Here is a 19,460-nt window from a genome sequence, read left to right as displayed (position 1 = left end):
AAACTACAAATTGATTTCCACATGATGCAGCAGCTGTTGTGTTTGGCAGTAACTAGTAACTTTGACATCGAGAAGAGCAATAACTCATACACTGGATAGAAATATGTTAAACATAGTACTGAGACAGCATTGAGGAAGTAAATTAAATCTTGATCATGTGACATGACCTGGTCCTTTGACAACTGTTTTGCTGCAACGTTCTTACCTAATATATTTGAGCGGGCAAAAACAAAATTGAAATCAGCATGAGAAAGCTAATACTAATGATTTTGGCAAAAGCAGACAAATGAACAACTATAGTGAATGTCAAGTAACCAATTGGTAGGGTAAGCTTTTCAGTTAAATTAGTAACCTACACTATTTTTCACCAAAATGAGAAGGCACAATCTTTGAAGTCACTATTGATTTACAATAACATATTTTCATAATGTCAATAACGCAATCATATACTAAAGGATCTTGGCGCTGGTCGATAGTTCAGATACGCATTTCGAGCTGTTTCACATTTCTGCCTGATATCTTCACACATCTTTAAAGAAGCCTCAGAGAACTTGGTCAGACGGTCCAGAACCCTTGTTAAACTCGAGTGTATGTGATTCAAATTTGATGACTTCTCATCGTTCTTCTCTTCATCTTTCGCCTCCAATTCCTCATTCCCCGACTCAGGAGTAGTATCTTTCTTTTGCAGTTCCTCAGAGTGGTGTCCAACTGAATGTCGCAGGTCATACAAGAAGTCCTTAATGGCATCACTAAGATCTTCAGAAGGCAGAGATTTAATCCCCGTGGACCAGTCGCGACAAAGCACAAATATTGGTGGGGCCAGAACTCGTCGGGGGGAAAATGCTCTTCTGCCTTTGTTTCGCTCACGTGGTTGAAGGATGCAGTTTTGCAGCCAGCTGTTAAGAGCTTCAACATATGAAGTATGGCTGTTAATCCAGTTGGCGAAACTCAAGCCAAAACACTCTACTTCATCCTGCAGCTGACTCATAATCAGCTTTTGAGTGTCACCCTGGGGACTTGAAACTGAAGCTTTGGCATGGTATGCTAGAGAAATGGTTATATACTGGGCATGATGGCATTCAAGCATCGCTCTCCACATTTTGATCAATCTGCACGGAGCCCAGATATTAGCAAATATAACAGCAAACATACAAGGCATGCACGGACAGATGACCCAAGAAATGAGGTTTAAATAAAATAGTTCCTCAAATTAAATGTGTCCAATAGCAGGAAGAGTAAAAAAAGAAAAAGCTGTTTCCTTACCCTTGTATAAGTTCCAAAATTTGAGGCAACAACTCTTCATCCCTCATTTTCTCTATCCGCTTTGATATCGAATCAACTGAATATAGAGCCACCCTGATACGTGAATGGAGATCTTTGACCACTGACCGTGTTTTGTCAATTATTTGGGCGCTAACATCTTTGGCAAATTGATGCCTAAGTTGGTTACACTTCCGATCATAATCTCTCCTGATTGACTCGATCGTCTACAGATTAAAGAGAATGACTAGCAAATGAGCATTAAAAAAAGAGAGTTTCTTCTAAACTTACCACAAAAATGACATGCCTATGAAAGGCTCTATATAGTTCATCTTCATTTCCTCAAGATCCAATACAAGAACAGTGATGAGCTGCGAAGTATAACAAACCTATGGAAGGTCCAGAAACCGAAATGAAATTGTATCTTCTAATATAAGTATCTATACTAAAAGACACTTGAACCCACATTGCAGAAATGAACCATTCTTTGGTTGGCTGTTATTTATTGGAACTAGTAAGAACTGGAGTAAATGAAGCTTCCGGTCATTCAGAACAGCTTCCAAAAGAAGTATAAAGCAACTGAAACTGATAAGACTGATTGGTAATTTGAGTACTGTAGTAAAGCATGGACCTAAAAATCATACTTTATAAACATAAATTGTTAAACATATGGGCATAAACATAACTTGTTAAACATTCTTGTTGTCAACTGGATTCTTTCTTTATCAAACCAAAAAAAAAAAAAAGGATTCTTATAAAAGAGAACTTCCAGAACAACTAATGCACCAGCAGAAAGATACATTTCGATATTATCGAGGAGGATAACAAGGGATGGACTACTATGCAAGTGAAGCTCTATGATAATAAATACAATTTAATCATTATTGATGGTTACGGTTAGGAGACAGGATTTAAAAAAACACTTACTCAAACACCTCAAGCAGAATAGAATCTTGTCAAAAAAGGAAAAGTCGGAAGACGAGGTGCTAATAAGTGAAAGCATCATGTTGTCAACAAGAGACTTACAATGTGCAACAATGAGTTACATGTATATAATGTGAATGAGTAAGATAGAAGGCCACATGACGTTCTGTGGTCCACCAAGAGGACACAGAAATAAAGAAAAGAAAAAGTCCAATAGATTTCAGCATTTTCTTCCAGGGTAACTTCTTATTGGATTTTCTCATGAACTTAGTATGTCCAGATATCTGCTTATAGAGCAATGCAGCTATCAGCCCTAAGCTAATAATCCTAGGGGCAGTAAATAGGCTACACCATTGTGTAGTTCAGACTTTAGGATGACGAACACCCAAATTGTGGCCTAGCAGTCAATGAAGTGGGCTTCTCAGCTTCAAATTCCAGCAGAGATAAACACACTAGGTGATTTCTACTCCAATAAGTATTGGTGGACAAAGCTACCCGGTACTTGTGCTGGTAGAAGGTAGCAGGAACACTTGTAATTAGTCGAGGTGGACACAAGCTGACCCGAACATCACAGTGAGTTCATCATTAGCTACTAAAATTATACTATTTTGATCAAGGCTACCAATATTATCCTTAAATCTCAAATTCAGCGGTATTTTACTCTATAAAACCCTTTTTTAAGTATAGTGTATTTTACCCTATAAACCATATTAGCAACCATCTCTTGGAGTGTGCTTCTTAATATCTGAAGATTCAGCTCTAATTTATATTTGAGTTACTTGAGCTGTGAATTCAAGCTCCGCGAGCTGGTCCTGCGCCAATGTAATTCAAAATAATCAGGACACTCAAGCTTAAGGTCAGTACCTTCACTTCATCATAAAGTTTCCTCTCCCATGCATATACTCTGTCAAGGGTGGATGAGTGGCTTCCAGCTATCATGCAAAAATCTTCAACAAAATCACTTCCACTATCATCATTGTCATCCTTACTATTAAGAGGATTCCTCGATGAAGATGATCTTGAGGATGCGGTCCTCTTCCAGATAATCACCTTGGTTACATGGTCTGCTTCTGCATAGCACTAGAGCATTAGAACAGCAATGAACAGGAAAAATGAGGAGCAGATGCTTTGAATCAAAATATAAAAAGCAAATGATTTTTGTGAAAGATTTGCTTTTATTCTTAGTGCTAACAAATTTATGAACTACAACCCAACTTGAATTACATAATTCTAACTTCATAATCGATTTTGTCCAACATTATTCCAAACAAGTTAGATAGTTATGCTTTCAGTTCTGTTAATGAGTAGTTGTGATTTAAATCCCTATATTTGTCCGAGCACATTAGAACTAGAATTTCTTGAATCGTGGACATTTCAGCCTCGACTTGGATCGATGTAAAAAGCAAATACTCTCTCTCCTTCTCAAATTTAAGTTTATATGAAGTCTACCAATTTGTGATGCCCCTAACTGTTTGAAACCATTCTAGAAATAATATCTTTTAAAACATTCACAAGTTTTAAGAATTCACATATCAAACTAACATCTTAAAACTCTGTACACCATCAAAAGTTATGAGAAGACAAATTAAAAAAAAAAAAAACTCTCTGATTTGAAGTCATGCCGTCACAAGCTATAACTATTATTTGGATAAGCGTGCACACACCTTAACTAATTTCACGAGGTATCCACTACAGCCAGCACTGGTACTGAGTACTGCTACCCACCAAGACTTGGACGGAAGGGGAGAAATTACCTAGTGATTTTGTCTCAACGGAATTTGAGCCCAAGATCTCATGGTCTCAACCCACTTCATTAACCACTAGGCCACACCCTTGGTCTATAACTTAGGACATATCAGTGATCTTCTCGGAGTCAGCCAAAAGTTTAACCACAGAACCTCTGCATTCCCAAGATCTACCGTCCGCTCACCACTTTAGCATCCCTCCACCACAGCCTTCACTATATATTTTCACTCAACTTTTTGTTCTCTCTTCTCACTTCTCCTATCCTGTAGTCACCTATATCTCTTGCTTCCTTTCTTTTTCTTTTCTCTCTTCCTATTTCGATTTTTCTATATCCCTCTATACACACTGATATCAGCACCAAGGTAATTACCTCTGCATTCCCAATTTCTTTCGTTTGCTCACAACTCTTGCACCCTTTTCGTCAATATGCTACACACACCGCTATCAGGACGACAACCCAATTACTATAGCCTTTACCACCATCAACAAGACATCAATCCGTTCATCACCACAGCACCTACAGTCACCACCAACTTTCTCGCCCAAACTTGACAATGCCCACACTCAACTTACCCAAAGCCCCAACTAGCTCAAAGAAGGAAGAAGTGGACAAGTATGTAGGACGAAGGCTCAGATATGACATAAAATGACCACGAAAACAAATAGTCACTTCCTAAACAACTGTCGAGGATGCATGTGCTGTAAACTTTCTCAATGGGCCTCTTTTGCAAAAGCTATCAACATTCCGACCTAAACACAAACTTCATCAATTATAAGGTTGAAAGTTCTCCAAAAGTTTTAAGGTCAAACTTTTGCTTCAGGTAAGCTCAAAAAGTTGATTAACTACTTCACTCATAATAAAAACAATTTTTTTTGATAACCGTGGTGCCCGGTCCAACTTTCTAGCACTTGATTAAATCCATGGGATACCCGCCACCTCCCACTGGTAACAAATACTAGGTAACTGTGTCCACCAAGGATAGGGAAAAGGGGAAGAAACACCTAGTGTTTTTTATCTGCTGGGATTTGAACCTAAGACCTCAAGTTCTCAATCCACTTCATTGATCACTAGGCCACACCCTTGGGGGCTAATCAAAGTAATTGTTTTTCAGCAAAAAGTCTGCAATCGCCAATCTTTGATGACATAATCTCATTAACACAAAGCCTACGTGAAAAAACCCCAAGTTTACCAGTGAAGTAAGACAATTAACTAAAATAAAAAACTCTGCAATCTAAAGCCTGAATTTAGATTTAGATTTCACTCGGTCGAGGTTGTTTTTGTTATGTTTAGTTAAATAACCAAACTAGCCACTTATATATGAAGATATGATTTATTAATTTGTTCAATGAACTTACCATCAGACATGTTTTCACCCACTCTTCTGCAGCAAACTGAACCCATAGAAGACAAATAGGCGGACACCGAAGATTTTCCTGAAGAAAAATGTATTAGAACTTGACCATAGATAACAAAAAACATGTCAATGTATGTAACAGATGCAAAAACCAAAGTTAGCAATAAAAACGCAATTTGTACCTTTGGCCTCAGAATACCCAACTCGAATTTTACTAGCTTCGAGCATTCTTGAAATCTCTTTTCCGGATTCAGATGCTCTAAAGAATCGATGTTCAATATCCTTTATACTAGAAAGAAAATCTTTAGCTCTATGAGTTATGAACTCAGAAGGATCCTCTCTTTCATCCACTACTAAAGACTTATCTCCCTTTGAACCAGATACTTTCAAAGTAGATTTACCAGTCATTGTCCCAACCGAAGAACAGTTTGCCTTCAGCTCACTGCCCATATCTTTAGCCTCACCATCAACCATAACTGAACTAGAATCTTGAAATCCCGATTTCCCACGACGACCATTACTCCAAGTTTCCGATTTAGATGTCGAGAACTCTTCTTGTTCCTGAATCCCATTATTACCACCACCACCATCATTATCATCAAAGTTCAGTTGCTTAGCGGTGCTATGTGTGACGAACCTAAAGCTCTCATTATCATCCGGCTCAAAATAATCCCAAGACCCCGAATGTGGAGGTGGCGGCGGTGGGGGCAACGGTGTTGAGAAATCAACAACATCATCAACACACATATTGATAGATTCTGAATTCGCCTTCACCTTGACAGTAACAACACTAGTTCCTCCGGTAGACTTCATGTAACTCAACCTAGTAGTACCAACATTCGGTGAAATGGGACTTCCATCATCACCACAAATATGAGATGGTGATGGTGATGGATAGGACGAATGTGATGGTGTTTTATCTGAAGTTGATAAAGATGACTCAATCAACACTTCAGCTTCAGCATATCTTCTAAGTGCAATGCCGATGTTTTTCAGGGATTGCACATATGAAACGTGTGCAGCTGCTAATGCGTATCGAGAATCAACTGCTTCTTTTATGAATTTCTTTCTTTCTTTGCATAATCTTAGTGCTTCACTCCTCTCAGATTTTGAGCTTGTTGCACCCATTTTTATACACAAATAATAATAATAATAATAATAATAATAATAATAATAATAATAATAATCAAACTAGTCACTTCACTGAATTGAACGTTTCCACCATTTTCAGTTCAGAAAATACAGGTTCCCCCCAAAAAAAGCTAAAACCCTAACACCAAAACCAAAACCAAAACCAAAACCCTTCTTTTATGAAAACAAATGAAGGGGAAAACGGAGAGGGGAAGGCGAAAAGAGGCAATGCTGAGAGGAGAGAGTCAAAAGCAAACAAAATAGTACTGCTCCACCTTATTACTCTTTATTAGTTTAATCGGACACTGAGTTTAATAAATGTGCAAATTTCATAAATTCCAACCGTTTAGAACTAATTGCTCTGCAGCCCATCTTTTTTAATTAGTTTTGTTTCTCTTGTGATTAATATACATTTTTGAAACGATATATACATAACAACTTATATATATTGAAATCTGTTAGAGTTCCTAAAAGAAAAAGTTGTAAATAGCACAACTAATTAAATACGTGGATACTGCATCCCTTAAATCATGTAATATCAACGGAATTTTAAAATTTGAATATCACAAATACATACAAACGCAAATCTGAAGCAAAACCATAATTTAATACAATTTCAGATCTGTTTTTTGCTGTTTACTGAAGAGAGCAAATTATTTCGAATTATTGAAGATGAATATTGCTATTCTTTTGAGGTACTCGGGTAAATGGAGATCCCAAACAAAATATGTGGATTATAAAAGTGAAAGGATTGTTGTAGCTGAATCAGTAAATTATGTGAGGTTGATTTCGTCGATTGCTGATGAACTAAACATTGACGAAGCTCGGAAAAATATTAATGTACGTTATGTTGTCGACGGCAATGATTCACCTTTTAACGATAATAACGTACGATTGTACGTCGAGTTGAAGAAAACATAACCATCGTTCGTGATGTATCCGTTGTGTATTTCAACTACAGATAAATGTCAAGAAGACATATTGTTCGATAGAGAAACAAGAGTTGTTGTTTTCCTGGAAGGTGTTGAATCTGATGCTATGGCTCTATTTGTAGTTGAGACACAAAATCAATATGTTTTGTATGTTCTGGAGGTTGAAATAGATAACTTGATATGTGACAGCAAGAGTATTGATGTTAAGGTGAAACAGATGTATAAGGATAAACAGACATTCGTTTCAGTGATGTCAAAATATAAGGTGACTAATGGATTCAATGTTAGAGCGGTGATTCGTATATTTTTATACTGGGCACTATTGATATATCAAATCTTGAATGTTATAAAAAAAAAACTTAATAACAATGTTATATATAGTTGAATGAACATCTGTTTTTTTTTTTTTGCTAAACAAAAATTGAAAAACACATTATCAGTGTGGTCTTTGGAAGAACTGTTTTTAAGTTATGTATATTTATGCAACGTAGTGTATTTGATTTAATTTTTTTTTATAGCTTTATTACTGAAAAGTATATGCATACCTACGACACAACTGGTTAATGTATTTTGTTAGATTAATTCTGTTATGTCAACTATATATACATCTTTTGTGCTTTGTATATGTTTTAAAATGTAGATGTGAGCAAATGAGGTAATGGACAACATTTATGTATGTCTAAAAATATACATAATTGGTACATGCCTTTAGATGTATTATTAAATTCATAATGTACATACTTTGTTTTTAATGTTAATTACATGAATTATTAGATTGTATATAGTTGTATATGTGGAAAATTTATACATGTCTATAATGTATTTATTATGATGGATTTGTAACAATCAAATCGTTAAAACTTATGAAATGATACAAATTATAATCATTTGAATGACTTTTTTTATATTTTAGCTATGTCCTCCGATGTTACAATGAAGAATGTCAGTGGAATTTGGAAGCATCTACTTACAAAAAAACAAATGTTTTTATGATTCGTAAATTTAACCCTGAACATACATGTGCTTTGAGAGACAGGGTACTGCAGAATATTTTGGCGATAACTTCTTTTGTTTGTGAATTCACGACTCCAAAACTAGTTAACCATAAGAGAAGGTACATACCCGAGGACATCATCAAAGAAATGAAAGTTTTATATGGTGTGGATATAAATTATATGAAGGCATGGCGTGCAAAGGAGCATGTCATATCGTTGCTTAGAGGTGGACCTACAGATGGTTATAGATAGATGCCGAGATACATTTATATGTTAAAAAATGTATATCCTAATTCACATGTTGCAATGCACAAATCATGGGATAATCGATTCATGTATCTGTTTATAGCGTTGCATCCCATGATTAGGGGGTTCGAGTATTGCACACCCGTTGTTGTTGTTGACGGAGCACATTTAAGTGGACCATATCAAGGCACTTTCGTCTCAGCAAGTACCTTTGATGGTATAGGAATGTGAAAAATCATCATACTCTTTTTTTTTAACATACATCGTATTTCATATTAAAAAGTTGTTTTTGTTAAAGAAAAAAATTCCTGAACATTTTTCTTTGATTTTTTTTTAAAACACACCAAATTGTATTTATTAGCATATCACCAGTTATGTATATTTTAAGAAAATATCACCAGCTATGTATATGTTAACATACACATCTATGTATATGTTAACATATTTAAAGATGTTGTCCAGTTGTTTTTAAAAAAAAACTTGTTGTTCTTTTACTAATATAGTGTTTACGTAACTTAGGATGCATATTACCGCTTGCGTATGGGGTTGTGGATACTGAGAATGATAATTCGTGGACATGGTTTTTCAATCAGTTCAAAGCTGTATTCGGTGAACGTGAAAACGTATGTGTTGTATCTGATAGGAACGAAAGTATTATAAAAGTTGTCAGTGTTGTATATCCAAATGTCCCACATCTTGCTTGCATATGGCATATTTGGAAAAATGTTTGTAGTTACTTTCATAAGAGTAAAGTAAGTATTAGTGATTTGTATTATTCAATGGCTAAAGCTTATAAGAAAGATGATTTTGACTATTTGATGGCAAAGATTGAAAAAGCTGATCTGAGAGTGAAAAAATATTTACAAGAAGCTGAATATGAAAGGTGGAGTAGATGTCATTCACCGATAAACAGAGGTAGGATGATGACCTCGAATATTGTTAAGTGTATTAGTGGGTGTTTGGTAGAGGCCCGAGGATTGCCAATATACGGATTCTTAGAAGAGGTTCGAATATTATTTGTTTCTTGAAACTGTAAGAACAGTGAAATAGCTTCTTATACAAGTACCACTTTGAATCGTCGATTTGAAGAAATTCTAACTCTCAATGATGTGAAAGCTTTGAGAATAACAGTATGTATAAGCTTTAACTTGTTAAATTATGCATTTATATGTAGTATTTGTTTAACTGAAAAGAAGTTTATTTAAATTTATATTTCCCAAAAAAATTAATTGGTTTAATTTTTATTTGTTATTGTTCAGGTAAAGGCTTCTTCAACATATGTATATTCGATTTATGAATCTGGGAGAAGATACATTGTTGATCTAGAAAGTGGTATATGCAACTGTGCAAGGTTTTAAATAGATCAAATACCTTGTGCTCACGCTATAGCTGTGTTGAAGTCTAAACATGTAAAAAATTTTGGAGAATACTGTTCAGAATACTACAAGCCAAACACATTGGTGAAGACATATGAAGTTACAATCATTCCAATGCCAGACAAGAAAGACTGGGATATTGCCAGTAGTGTAGATGAGGAAGAAGTGTTGCCACCGATTTATAAAAGACCTCCAGGAAGATCAAAGAAGGGGCGAAAGAAGAAATCAAGTGAAACACTTTCTTCAAGCACAAACCGTTGTGGAGGATGCGACCAAGAAGGGCACAATAGGGGTTCATGTAGTTTTTTTCCAAAGGAGAACTAATTTATTGTTTTTCTATACTTTTGAAGAGTACAAACCGATATATTTTCGTATTTTATTCTTTCGTTGAAATAAATTTTACTTTGTTTCGATTTAAATTTCAGTGTTCTTTTTTTGCTCTCTTATATGTGATGTTTATGTAGAAGCTGGTATAGTTTCATTAATGCTTTGAAATATACTAGAGTACTAGCACAGTTATGTATATTAACATAGTTATGTATATTATCAAACATACATAACCTGTTTTTTATGGCGTTTTACTCAGATGTTTGTTATCTAGATTGTATATTCAGTAATGTATATCATAAAACATACATAGCGTCGTTGTAAAAACTGTAATTTGTACATGTATACATATATTTGAAAAAACCAAAATTTAAAAATAAATGTTATTTGTTTTGTATTTACTGTTGAATTAACTTATTGTTTTGTTATAATTATAAAGAGAAATAAAATAAGGTTCTAAACAAATAATAAAATAATTATGTATATTATATAACATACATAACCTGTATTTATAGCATTTATCTCAGATATATGTATTATGTAGATTACATGTTAATTAATGTATATCATTAAACATACATAGCGCCATTATAAAAATCTGAGTTGTAAATGTAAACATATAGTTGCAAACAAAAAATTTAAAAACAAATGTTATTAGTTTTATATATACCGTTGAAATAACTTTTTTCTTCACTATATTCCTGAATAGTAACAATTGATTGTGTTAATAATTATTCAGGATTAACTTTATTGATATCTTTTATTTTATTATTTGTGCATTGAAATAAAGTGGATAATACTAAAGTTTAAAATAACAGTTTGATTTATTGTTGTGGTTTTAATTTATTTTTTTAAATCTATGTATATGATATAATATACATTGTATGAAGTTTTAATATGTGGCTCAGTCTAGTTTATAACCTGCAATTAAATGGAAATTTATATATATTTGCCAGCATTCATTTGTAAGTTCTCTAATGTACCATCTTTATGAAAATATATACACACATTAAAAATTGTAATTTATATACAATTATGTATATTTTCCAACATACATTAGAAGTTGTAAACTTTACTATGTATATGAAGACATATACACATATAAAAGGCTAGATATCTATGTATATGTTATCATATGTTAAAGAAAAACATCATTGTATTCTGCCATACAAAACAACTATTGTACTTATACTTTGAACATTCCCAACAAATTTCAAGAGCACACAAAGAAAATCTTAACAATATTCTTCACTACTCACTGCTAACTATTTCATTTTCACCCGAAATTCGTATATTTCTTAACCTTGGTCTTGGAGGGTCATCATTTTCACTAACATAACCTTTCTGAACTTTTTGAATACTATATTTTCGAAGGAGTGTGGCATAACGTATTTGATGATATTCTGCTTCAAAACCATCTAAAGGCATGTTCATTTCTTCACTTAAGTATTCAGCATACCTAGCAACAAAGACTCCACAATCCTTGTCATGCATACAAAAAGCTTACACGTTATTACTTAATATTTACTAGCAATGAAAAAGTAAATACATTAATACATGTACAGTAATATTGTGAACAAAAATAATAGATAAGTATACTTACACCCTGTCACATTCTTATTGCTTACTGTCTTGAACATACTCAACCTCAAAGGGATGTTCATTCAGAAATTGTGTCCTTTGAGTAATCTTATCCATGTATGCTTCAAGATTAGCCTAATCTGTACGTGATGTTTCTTCAAAAAATTTGCTGTCGGAGAGGTAAGTTGGCAGCATCACAGCCAACTTGTTAATCTCATTAATTGATTCCATATTCCTTAGACTGGACAGCGAATCATAGATGCGTATGCGTCTATCCTTCAGGGCAATAACAGCTAACACCCAGTGAAAATTCTCATTGCAGTTGATAGGAACATACACCTCATCAACTTGGTGCCATGGTAAATTAGATGGCATGCAATATCCCTTGATTATATTTGTTATTGCATCTTCATTTAGGACCACATCAACAGATTAAGCATAATCTTGCTGTGTAGTAATGACTGTATCTGTATCATCTTCATAATAATTGGAGTATGTCTTCACAATATAGTTCTTGAAAAAATAGTTGGTTGTTATGAACCTGTAATCTTGATCATTCCTTAATTTCGATTTCTTCCGCAAATGATAGAAAATGACATCAATATGCTACAATAGAAAAAACAAATAAAATGTATTATGTCCAATATAATACACATCAGATGTTGATAATAAAAATAATTCTAGATATACATCTTGATAAATCAGGCATATACATAAAATATACTGAGATATATCTGTTAGTTTAAAAATATTAGACCGTGCATAGTTACAAACCTTTAACATATTTAGCGTTTATGTCTATGATAACATATACATCACTGCTAAGTCAGGTAGACATATCAACAGTGATGTATATTATAAAATATACATAGATGTTGTCAAAATATTCCACAAATATGCTGAAAATTTTATGTATATGAAAGATTTACCTAACTTCATAGTGATGTATATGTTAACATATACACAAACTAAATTGTGTGACCTGAGGATGCAATAACATAGCTATCAACATATCAACAGTGATGTATATTAACAAATATACATAGGTATTGTCAATTTCCTAAACTGATCATGTAAAAAATGAACACACATGCAGTGCAAAACATGGTATTCATAAAACTAGACATCTCAGAAGTAGTTTAACACAAAGATACTTAATTTACAACTTATTTTACAAATGCAAAACCTCTGTATTAGTTAAAAAGAATACGTATGTATACAACATATCACAGCAAGTTAAAAAGAATGATTATAAAATTAAAAAATTTAAATACCTCATCGTTCCAACATGCATTCTTTTGAGACATCAAGTAAAACTAATTTTTCGTTCGTGCATGAGCAACAACAAAATCGATTTCATGAACTCCAAGAGAAAATAATTTGGCTTTATAGTGCTCATTATTCATTTTTTTATGAAAAAATAACATTTGTTAGTATACAAAAATAAAAGATAGTACATTCAATGAGGAAAAAATTTCATTTTAATATAGATAAAAACTTACTTTTTAGCATAAAACTTCAATAGTTCTTCCTCCACCCACTGCTTGTACTCTTCAATTACACCTCTTGGCATATTGTCGGATATCAGAAAATTATCAAAAGCGAATTTCTGTTTCGGTTCTCCGATTTGATCCTCAATTGCTTTAGAGACAGAAGAATATTCTGTTGTGTATGGAGATATGAATACTTTGAATCTCATCCTGATTCTCTTAGCAGGGTTTTTTGCAGCTTGATGAGCCGCGACAACCGCATCAAAAAAATCTGAAGGAAGCTGACTATCAGAGATGTCGTGTTTGTTCATAATTTCTTTTGACGGTGGAACGAATTCTATAGGAAGGTCATCCACTGGTGTTGCAATACCTTCCAATATGGCATCTAACTCGACTTGAGCCGATTCAGAAAGTGTACTCAAATAATCAACCTAACATAAAATGATAAGTATGTATTGTTAGATTTGGTTTAACATGCTAGTAGTAGTAGTGTCATGTGTGAAAAATAAGACATGTAATTTGGGAAAAATGACTTCCTGAATTTACCTGCATAGTAGATGTTCCAACATTAGCACTATCAGATTTTAGATTTTCCACAACTGCGATGAGAGATTCCAATGTGGCAGGCTCAATATCAGCACTAACTCCTTCAATATCCTTGAAGAGATAACATGAAACATATACAAAAGTAGGTCATTCTATAATTTTAACTGAAAGCAATAAAATAATACATTTCTTACATATTTGACCTATATCTGAAAAAAATGACTTTATGTTTTTACCATGTGATCTTTATTGATATGCACAGTAGAAGGTGTTCCAACATTAGGGTTTGTCAGATTCTGATTTACCACGGATTTGACAAGAGCATCTAGTCTGACAGTTGTAATATCCTCACAGCATCCTTCGACATCCTTGTAATGATAATATAAAACATATACATAACTAAGTTTAATATTTTAATTGTAAATGTTATAATTTAAGATGAGTAACCTCAGACTGTTCTTGTATGGGACTGCGATTCCAATCAAAATAGTAACCATCCATTGAATCATCAGCAGAGTCTATGTCTACAGATTTAACAGTCTCGCCGACAATCTACAAATAATAAAGTGAGAATTGCATTGTTTATTAATTGATTTTAAAATATTTGATGTGTTGCATATGTATATTATTATAATGTACATATAATATAATACGTATACATTGTAAATCAAATTATTAAAGAAAATTTAATATATGTAACAAAGTATTTATAATTATCATTTGTGAAAAAATACTTTTTTTTCTTTTTCTTGCGGGGTTTTAAAGATTTCAATATCTTCAACATCATCTTTAGATGGTACATTTTCTATTTTTTCTTCTCCAACTTTCTGATCCTGTTGAAATTAGTATAGTATATGGTTTAGAAAAAATTTGATAACATCAATTTATGATAAAAATAATGTATTTTTTAAAAAGTACTCCTTTTTATTTGCCGTCAATATTCAGCACGATATCGATCTCGTCAACTTGTTCTTGTGATGATTTTTCTCCAATAGTTGAATCAACTAAATAATGATCCTTTACATTTTGTTATAGAATATAAGTACAACTAAATTTGGAAACAAAAATTTAGTATGATATAATTGTAAGAAATAACAGTAATTTCATTTCAATTTGTACTTACTTTGAGTCCTCTCTTTTCTGCTTGAATATTTGATTCTTCACCGGCTTTATATAAAAATAAAAAATGTTGATGTCAATCAAAAATTATGTTGATGTTTTTTAAAATGAAATGAATTAATTTATGTAAAGATTTTAAATAAATGTATATCTATTAACACACGTAGTACAGTTAAAACAAGTTAACTATTTTACATAACAGTGAAATGTTTATATTATGCAATATACACATTTCATTGTTTTAATCTATGTCCTTTATGTTATATAATATACATAGATGTTCTATGTATATTGTATAATAAACATAACTGTTTAATGTTTAATCCACAATATAAACACAAATTGTACACTTAAATCTGTCGTGTATTGTTATTGCAATGTATAGTAAATATAAACATAAAACAGTTATATATATTATATAATATACATATAAACTCTATGTATATTACATTACATAAAGTAGAATCTTATGTATGTCATAAAACATGCATAAATAAAACTAAAAAAATTCATAATACAGCTTCATGAATTATATAACGTAAAGCAAATTTAGTTTACCTTTTCATTTATTTGGTTGTTTTGTTTCAACATTTGGATGAGTTCATCATATTGTTTATCTATTTTTTCATTGGATTCCTGATGTTGTTTAACCTTAGATCATGAAGAAAGTTGAATTTTGTGTCAACCTGTATGTCAAATACAGTAAACATGTTACTGTGTTATAAAAATGATTTATAGTGTGAACCATATTAATGAACTTACATAAGACTGAAAAAATAACTTTATTTCGCCCCATTTTTCATCAGAATTGTCCTGACGAACAGACTTGCTTGATAATGATGGAGTTGTCTTTTCGGCATGAACACGCTCCGAACTAGAAGATGGTATTTTTTGGGTTGGCACAGTTCTTGTTGAAACAGAAGATGGTATTTTCTGATAAACTTGTTCCCGATAGTTGCGGAATCAAAATAGACTGTCCTATGCCTCTTAGTATGTTGTGATGTTGAAGCATCAGAAAGCAAACCTGCCTTCTTGAGAATTTCTGTAGGTGGGAGTGTAATGAAATCCTCAAAGCCTTGTATATCGTGGTACGATTATGATTGTATGTCAACAACAGGTCTTTTACCAAAACGACCAGCAGCAACTTCTGGTGAAAATCCAGGTTCATCGTTGTTTAATTCAAATTCCTCAATTATTTGCAAATCAAGACTTTGCACTTCTTCATGAGTTGGTCGTATATTGTTGTATACAAGCTGTTTAACAATAAATCATATCAATATTAACATTTTGTTAAAGTCAAGACATTGAAAATATAAAACTAAGCTCAAAATAATATACATCGTATTTACCTTGCTGAACATAGCACCTATAAACTTCTCATACTTAACTTTGATTCCAACCACCTTCCAGTTGAAAATTCGTGGAATTACATTTTTGACCCGCTTAGCTATCGCACTGTCTACCTCAGAACAACATTCATACATCCAAACATTCAGCAGATTAGGCATTTCCTCCATCGAGTATGACTGTTTCTCAATAAAAAAATCTTGTCTCCACATTGCAATAAGCTTTACAAATGAACTCTTCCCCCATGGAAACTGTTCGTAACTACCATTCTCAACAATCACAAAATTCAATCTGCTAATGGTAGTATCACATACTTGTGAATACAGAAATGTGTGAATGAAGTAAATTATTGACATATTCAAAGGATCAGAAATATTGTCAAAGTTGCCCAACTTGAATCGCTCTATAAAAAGAGTTCTTTTGACAAAACTTTTTGTTTCTGGAAAATATTTCGCCATTAATACGGACTTTGATGAACCAGAAAAGAGGTGTTCCTCGATGCTACCTGAACATTTAAGACCGGATATAATGGCATACTCAATAATAAAAAACTTGAGCATGGTTCCTTGCATGTAAACGTGAATTTCCTCCGGGTTGTCTTGCTGTATCTCAAGCATAAGTAAGCATTTGGATAATTGACCCTGATAATTACACTACGGCATGTCTAGGAATCAACCAAAAATTGTTTGATGGAACATATTTAGAACATCTTCACCAACATAATTATTTATTTCTTCTCCAAATTTTCGATTGCAATAACTACAGAAATGCAACAGATGCGCAGAGACTTTTTTAATCCTATATTTCATACCCTATTGAGATTGAAATAATTTTTATGTGAGCATATGTTGTCAAATGAAATACTAAACTTATGTATATTACTAACATATACATAAAAATTGAATTGTAAGAACTATTAGTTCAGAAACATATCAAACAACATATCACAATTGATGTATGTGTAAACATATACATTGCTTATGGAAGAACTGTGTGTAAGTATATTACTAACATATACATAAAAAATGAATTGTGAGAACTAATGATTCAAAAACACAGCAACTAACATATGACAAGTGATGTATATGTCAACATATACATAGCTGATGTCTATTACCTCAACTCCACCTTTAAAAAATATACACACATACACAGAAAAAAGATGTAAATGAACAAAAACCTCAAAAAAATGAAAAAATTATATATACCTTAGGAAGATGTGGACGTGCAGTATCATCTTTTTTGGATTTTCTTGACTGTTCTCCAATTGTTTTTTTTGACTTTTTAGTAACAACTTTTTTAATCTCTTTCATCTTGTTGGGGTCGTTACGATATTTAGATCTGTTTTCATCAAAGTTAGGTTCCTCATAGTCAAAAACTGCGGGAACGAACCCAACGTTCGGATTTGTATCTAACTGAGTTAATCCTAAGCTAAAAGAAGGATAATCCTCGATTAATAAAGTACTACGATGATGTTACTTTCATACTTCAAATGGACGATTTCAAAACAAAAAATGAATAATAATGATATAACAACAAAATTTTGTTAAACAAGAAACCCAAAGAAATAGTTAATAAGAACATGCAACAATTTGTTCATTCAAAAATCCCCAAAATTCGGTTAATAACCCTCCATTAACAAAGTACTAAGTTGTTAATTTCGTACTTCAAATGGACGATATTGTCTATTTTTTTAAAGAAGATACCTAAAAAAATACTTAATAAGAACATGCAATAATTTGTTCATCTAATAATTCCAAAAAATTCAGTTAGGTAAATGATGAAGAAAAATTACTAACCTCAACACATAAAAATCAGAATGATTAAGGAAGATTAAGATAAAATTGAATGCTAAAAGTTGGAGCAAAGTACGGTTGTATTCAAAATGGTAACTGGTGCTTGATTGAAGCCGTATTTTAAGGGTGAAAAATGGTGAAATATATCCTTTGCTTTTGGAGAGAGAAATACAAAAAATGGGATTTTTGTAATAAGTTTGTAATACGTAAACACGTGGGGGTCGTTTGGTAGGACATATTAGAAGAAATAGTTCATGTATTAAGTGTGGTATTAATTAATACTATATTTGGTAGGATTTTAAGCCAATGTATTACTAATACCATATATTAGTTATACACCTTACATGGTATTATAGGGTGTATTACTAATACTACGGGCCTAATATTAAGATATTTATTTATCTTTTCAATTTTGATATATTTAAATAAAATTTTTTAACAAAAGGATTGCATATGTTTTCTAGGATTCATCCGAAATCTAGCATGAGTTTAACATATGTTATTTTAATATGTATTTAGATATTTTAAGTTGTTAACTATTGTAATTTATAATATTTTTTATATAATTTTCAAATTAATATACGTTACTTTTTTTGTCCAAATTTTTGTGGCATTGATAGTCAATTATATTTTAAAAATAATTTAAGTTTTTAATTATTGTGATTTATAATACTTTTCTTCTATTCCAATTTTAGTAACACTAATATAATTTTAAGAGTCGACTAAATATTTTATATCTTTTAAATTTTTTAAATTGTTAATTATTGTGATTTTTGGTATTTTTCATGTAATTTTTTTGAAATATATAACATATTAAATTGTTTTTAGAAATTTTAAGTTGTTAACTATTGTAATTTATAATAATTTTTATGTAATTTTTGAATAATATATGCTAGTCTCCTTGTCCAGAGTTTTGTGTCGACGATAGCCAATTATATTTTTTAAAATAATTTTAATTTTTTTATCATTGTGATTGATAATATTTTTTCTATTTCAACTTATATGGCACAATGCTTAAATGATCATAATAATTAATTAGGGGTGATATAGTAAAATATAACTATTATTATTTATTATTTATTATTTTTATTATGTGTATGTGATGGTTCAAGAAGAATTTGGAAACATTTAGAAATGAGTTGAATGTTACAAATGTTAATAATCCATTTGGTGCTTTTTGATTTCTCTACATTTATCTCTTGTGTGTTTTTACTCTTTTACCCTTTGAGTATATGTAGTAATTTTTTTTTTAAATATCATGAAAAAAAATTTTCACAGTATATATATAT

General features: G+C 32.0%; 1 protein-coding gene across 1 annotated transcript; it reads right to left on the bottom strand.

Moving 5' to 3' along the window:
* Positions 1-300: 300 nt before the first annotated feature.
* LOC107850446 (protein ALTERED PHOSPHATE STARVATION RESPONSE 1) lies at positions 301-6,715 on the bottom strand. The gene is made up of 5 exons (XM_016694977.2): positions 5,468-6,715; positions 5,287-5,364; positions 3,049-3,254; positions 1,264-1,487; positions 301-1,109 (listed from the first exon to the last, which is right to left on the bottom strand). The coding sequence occupies exons 1-5, from the start codon at positions 6,411-6,413 to the stop codon at positions 443-445; spliced, it is 2,121 nt and encodes a 706-aa protein (XP_016550463.1). The 5' UTR covers positions 6,414-6,715; the 3' UTR covers positions 301-442.
* Positions 6,716-19,460: the final 12,745 nt, after the last annotated feature.

The sequence above is a fragment of the Capsicum annuum genome, chromosome 12 (assembly GCF_002878395.1).
Source record: "Capsicum annuum cultivar UCD-10X-F1 chromosome 12, UCD10Xv1.1, whole genome shotgun sequence".
Taxonomy (NCBI): Eukaryota; Viridiplantae; Streptophyta; class Magnoliopsida; order Solanales; family Solanaceae; genus Capsicum; species Capsicum annuum.
The sequence above is the reverse complement of the archived record's forward strand: the minus strand, read 5'-3'. Positions and strand labels throughout refer to the sequence as shown.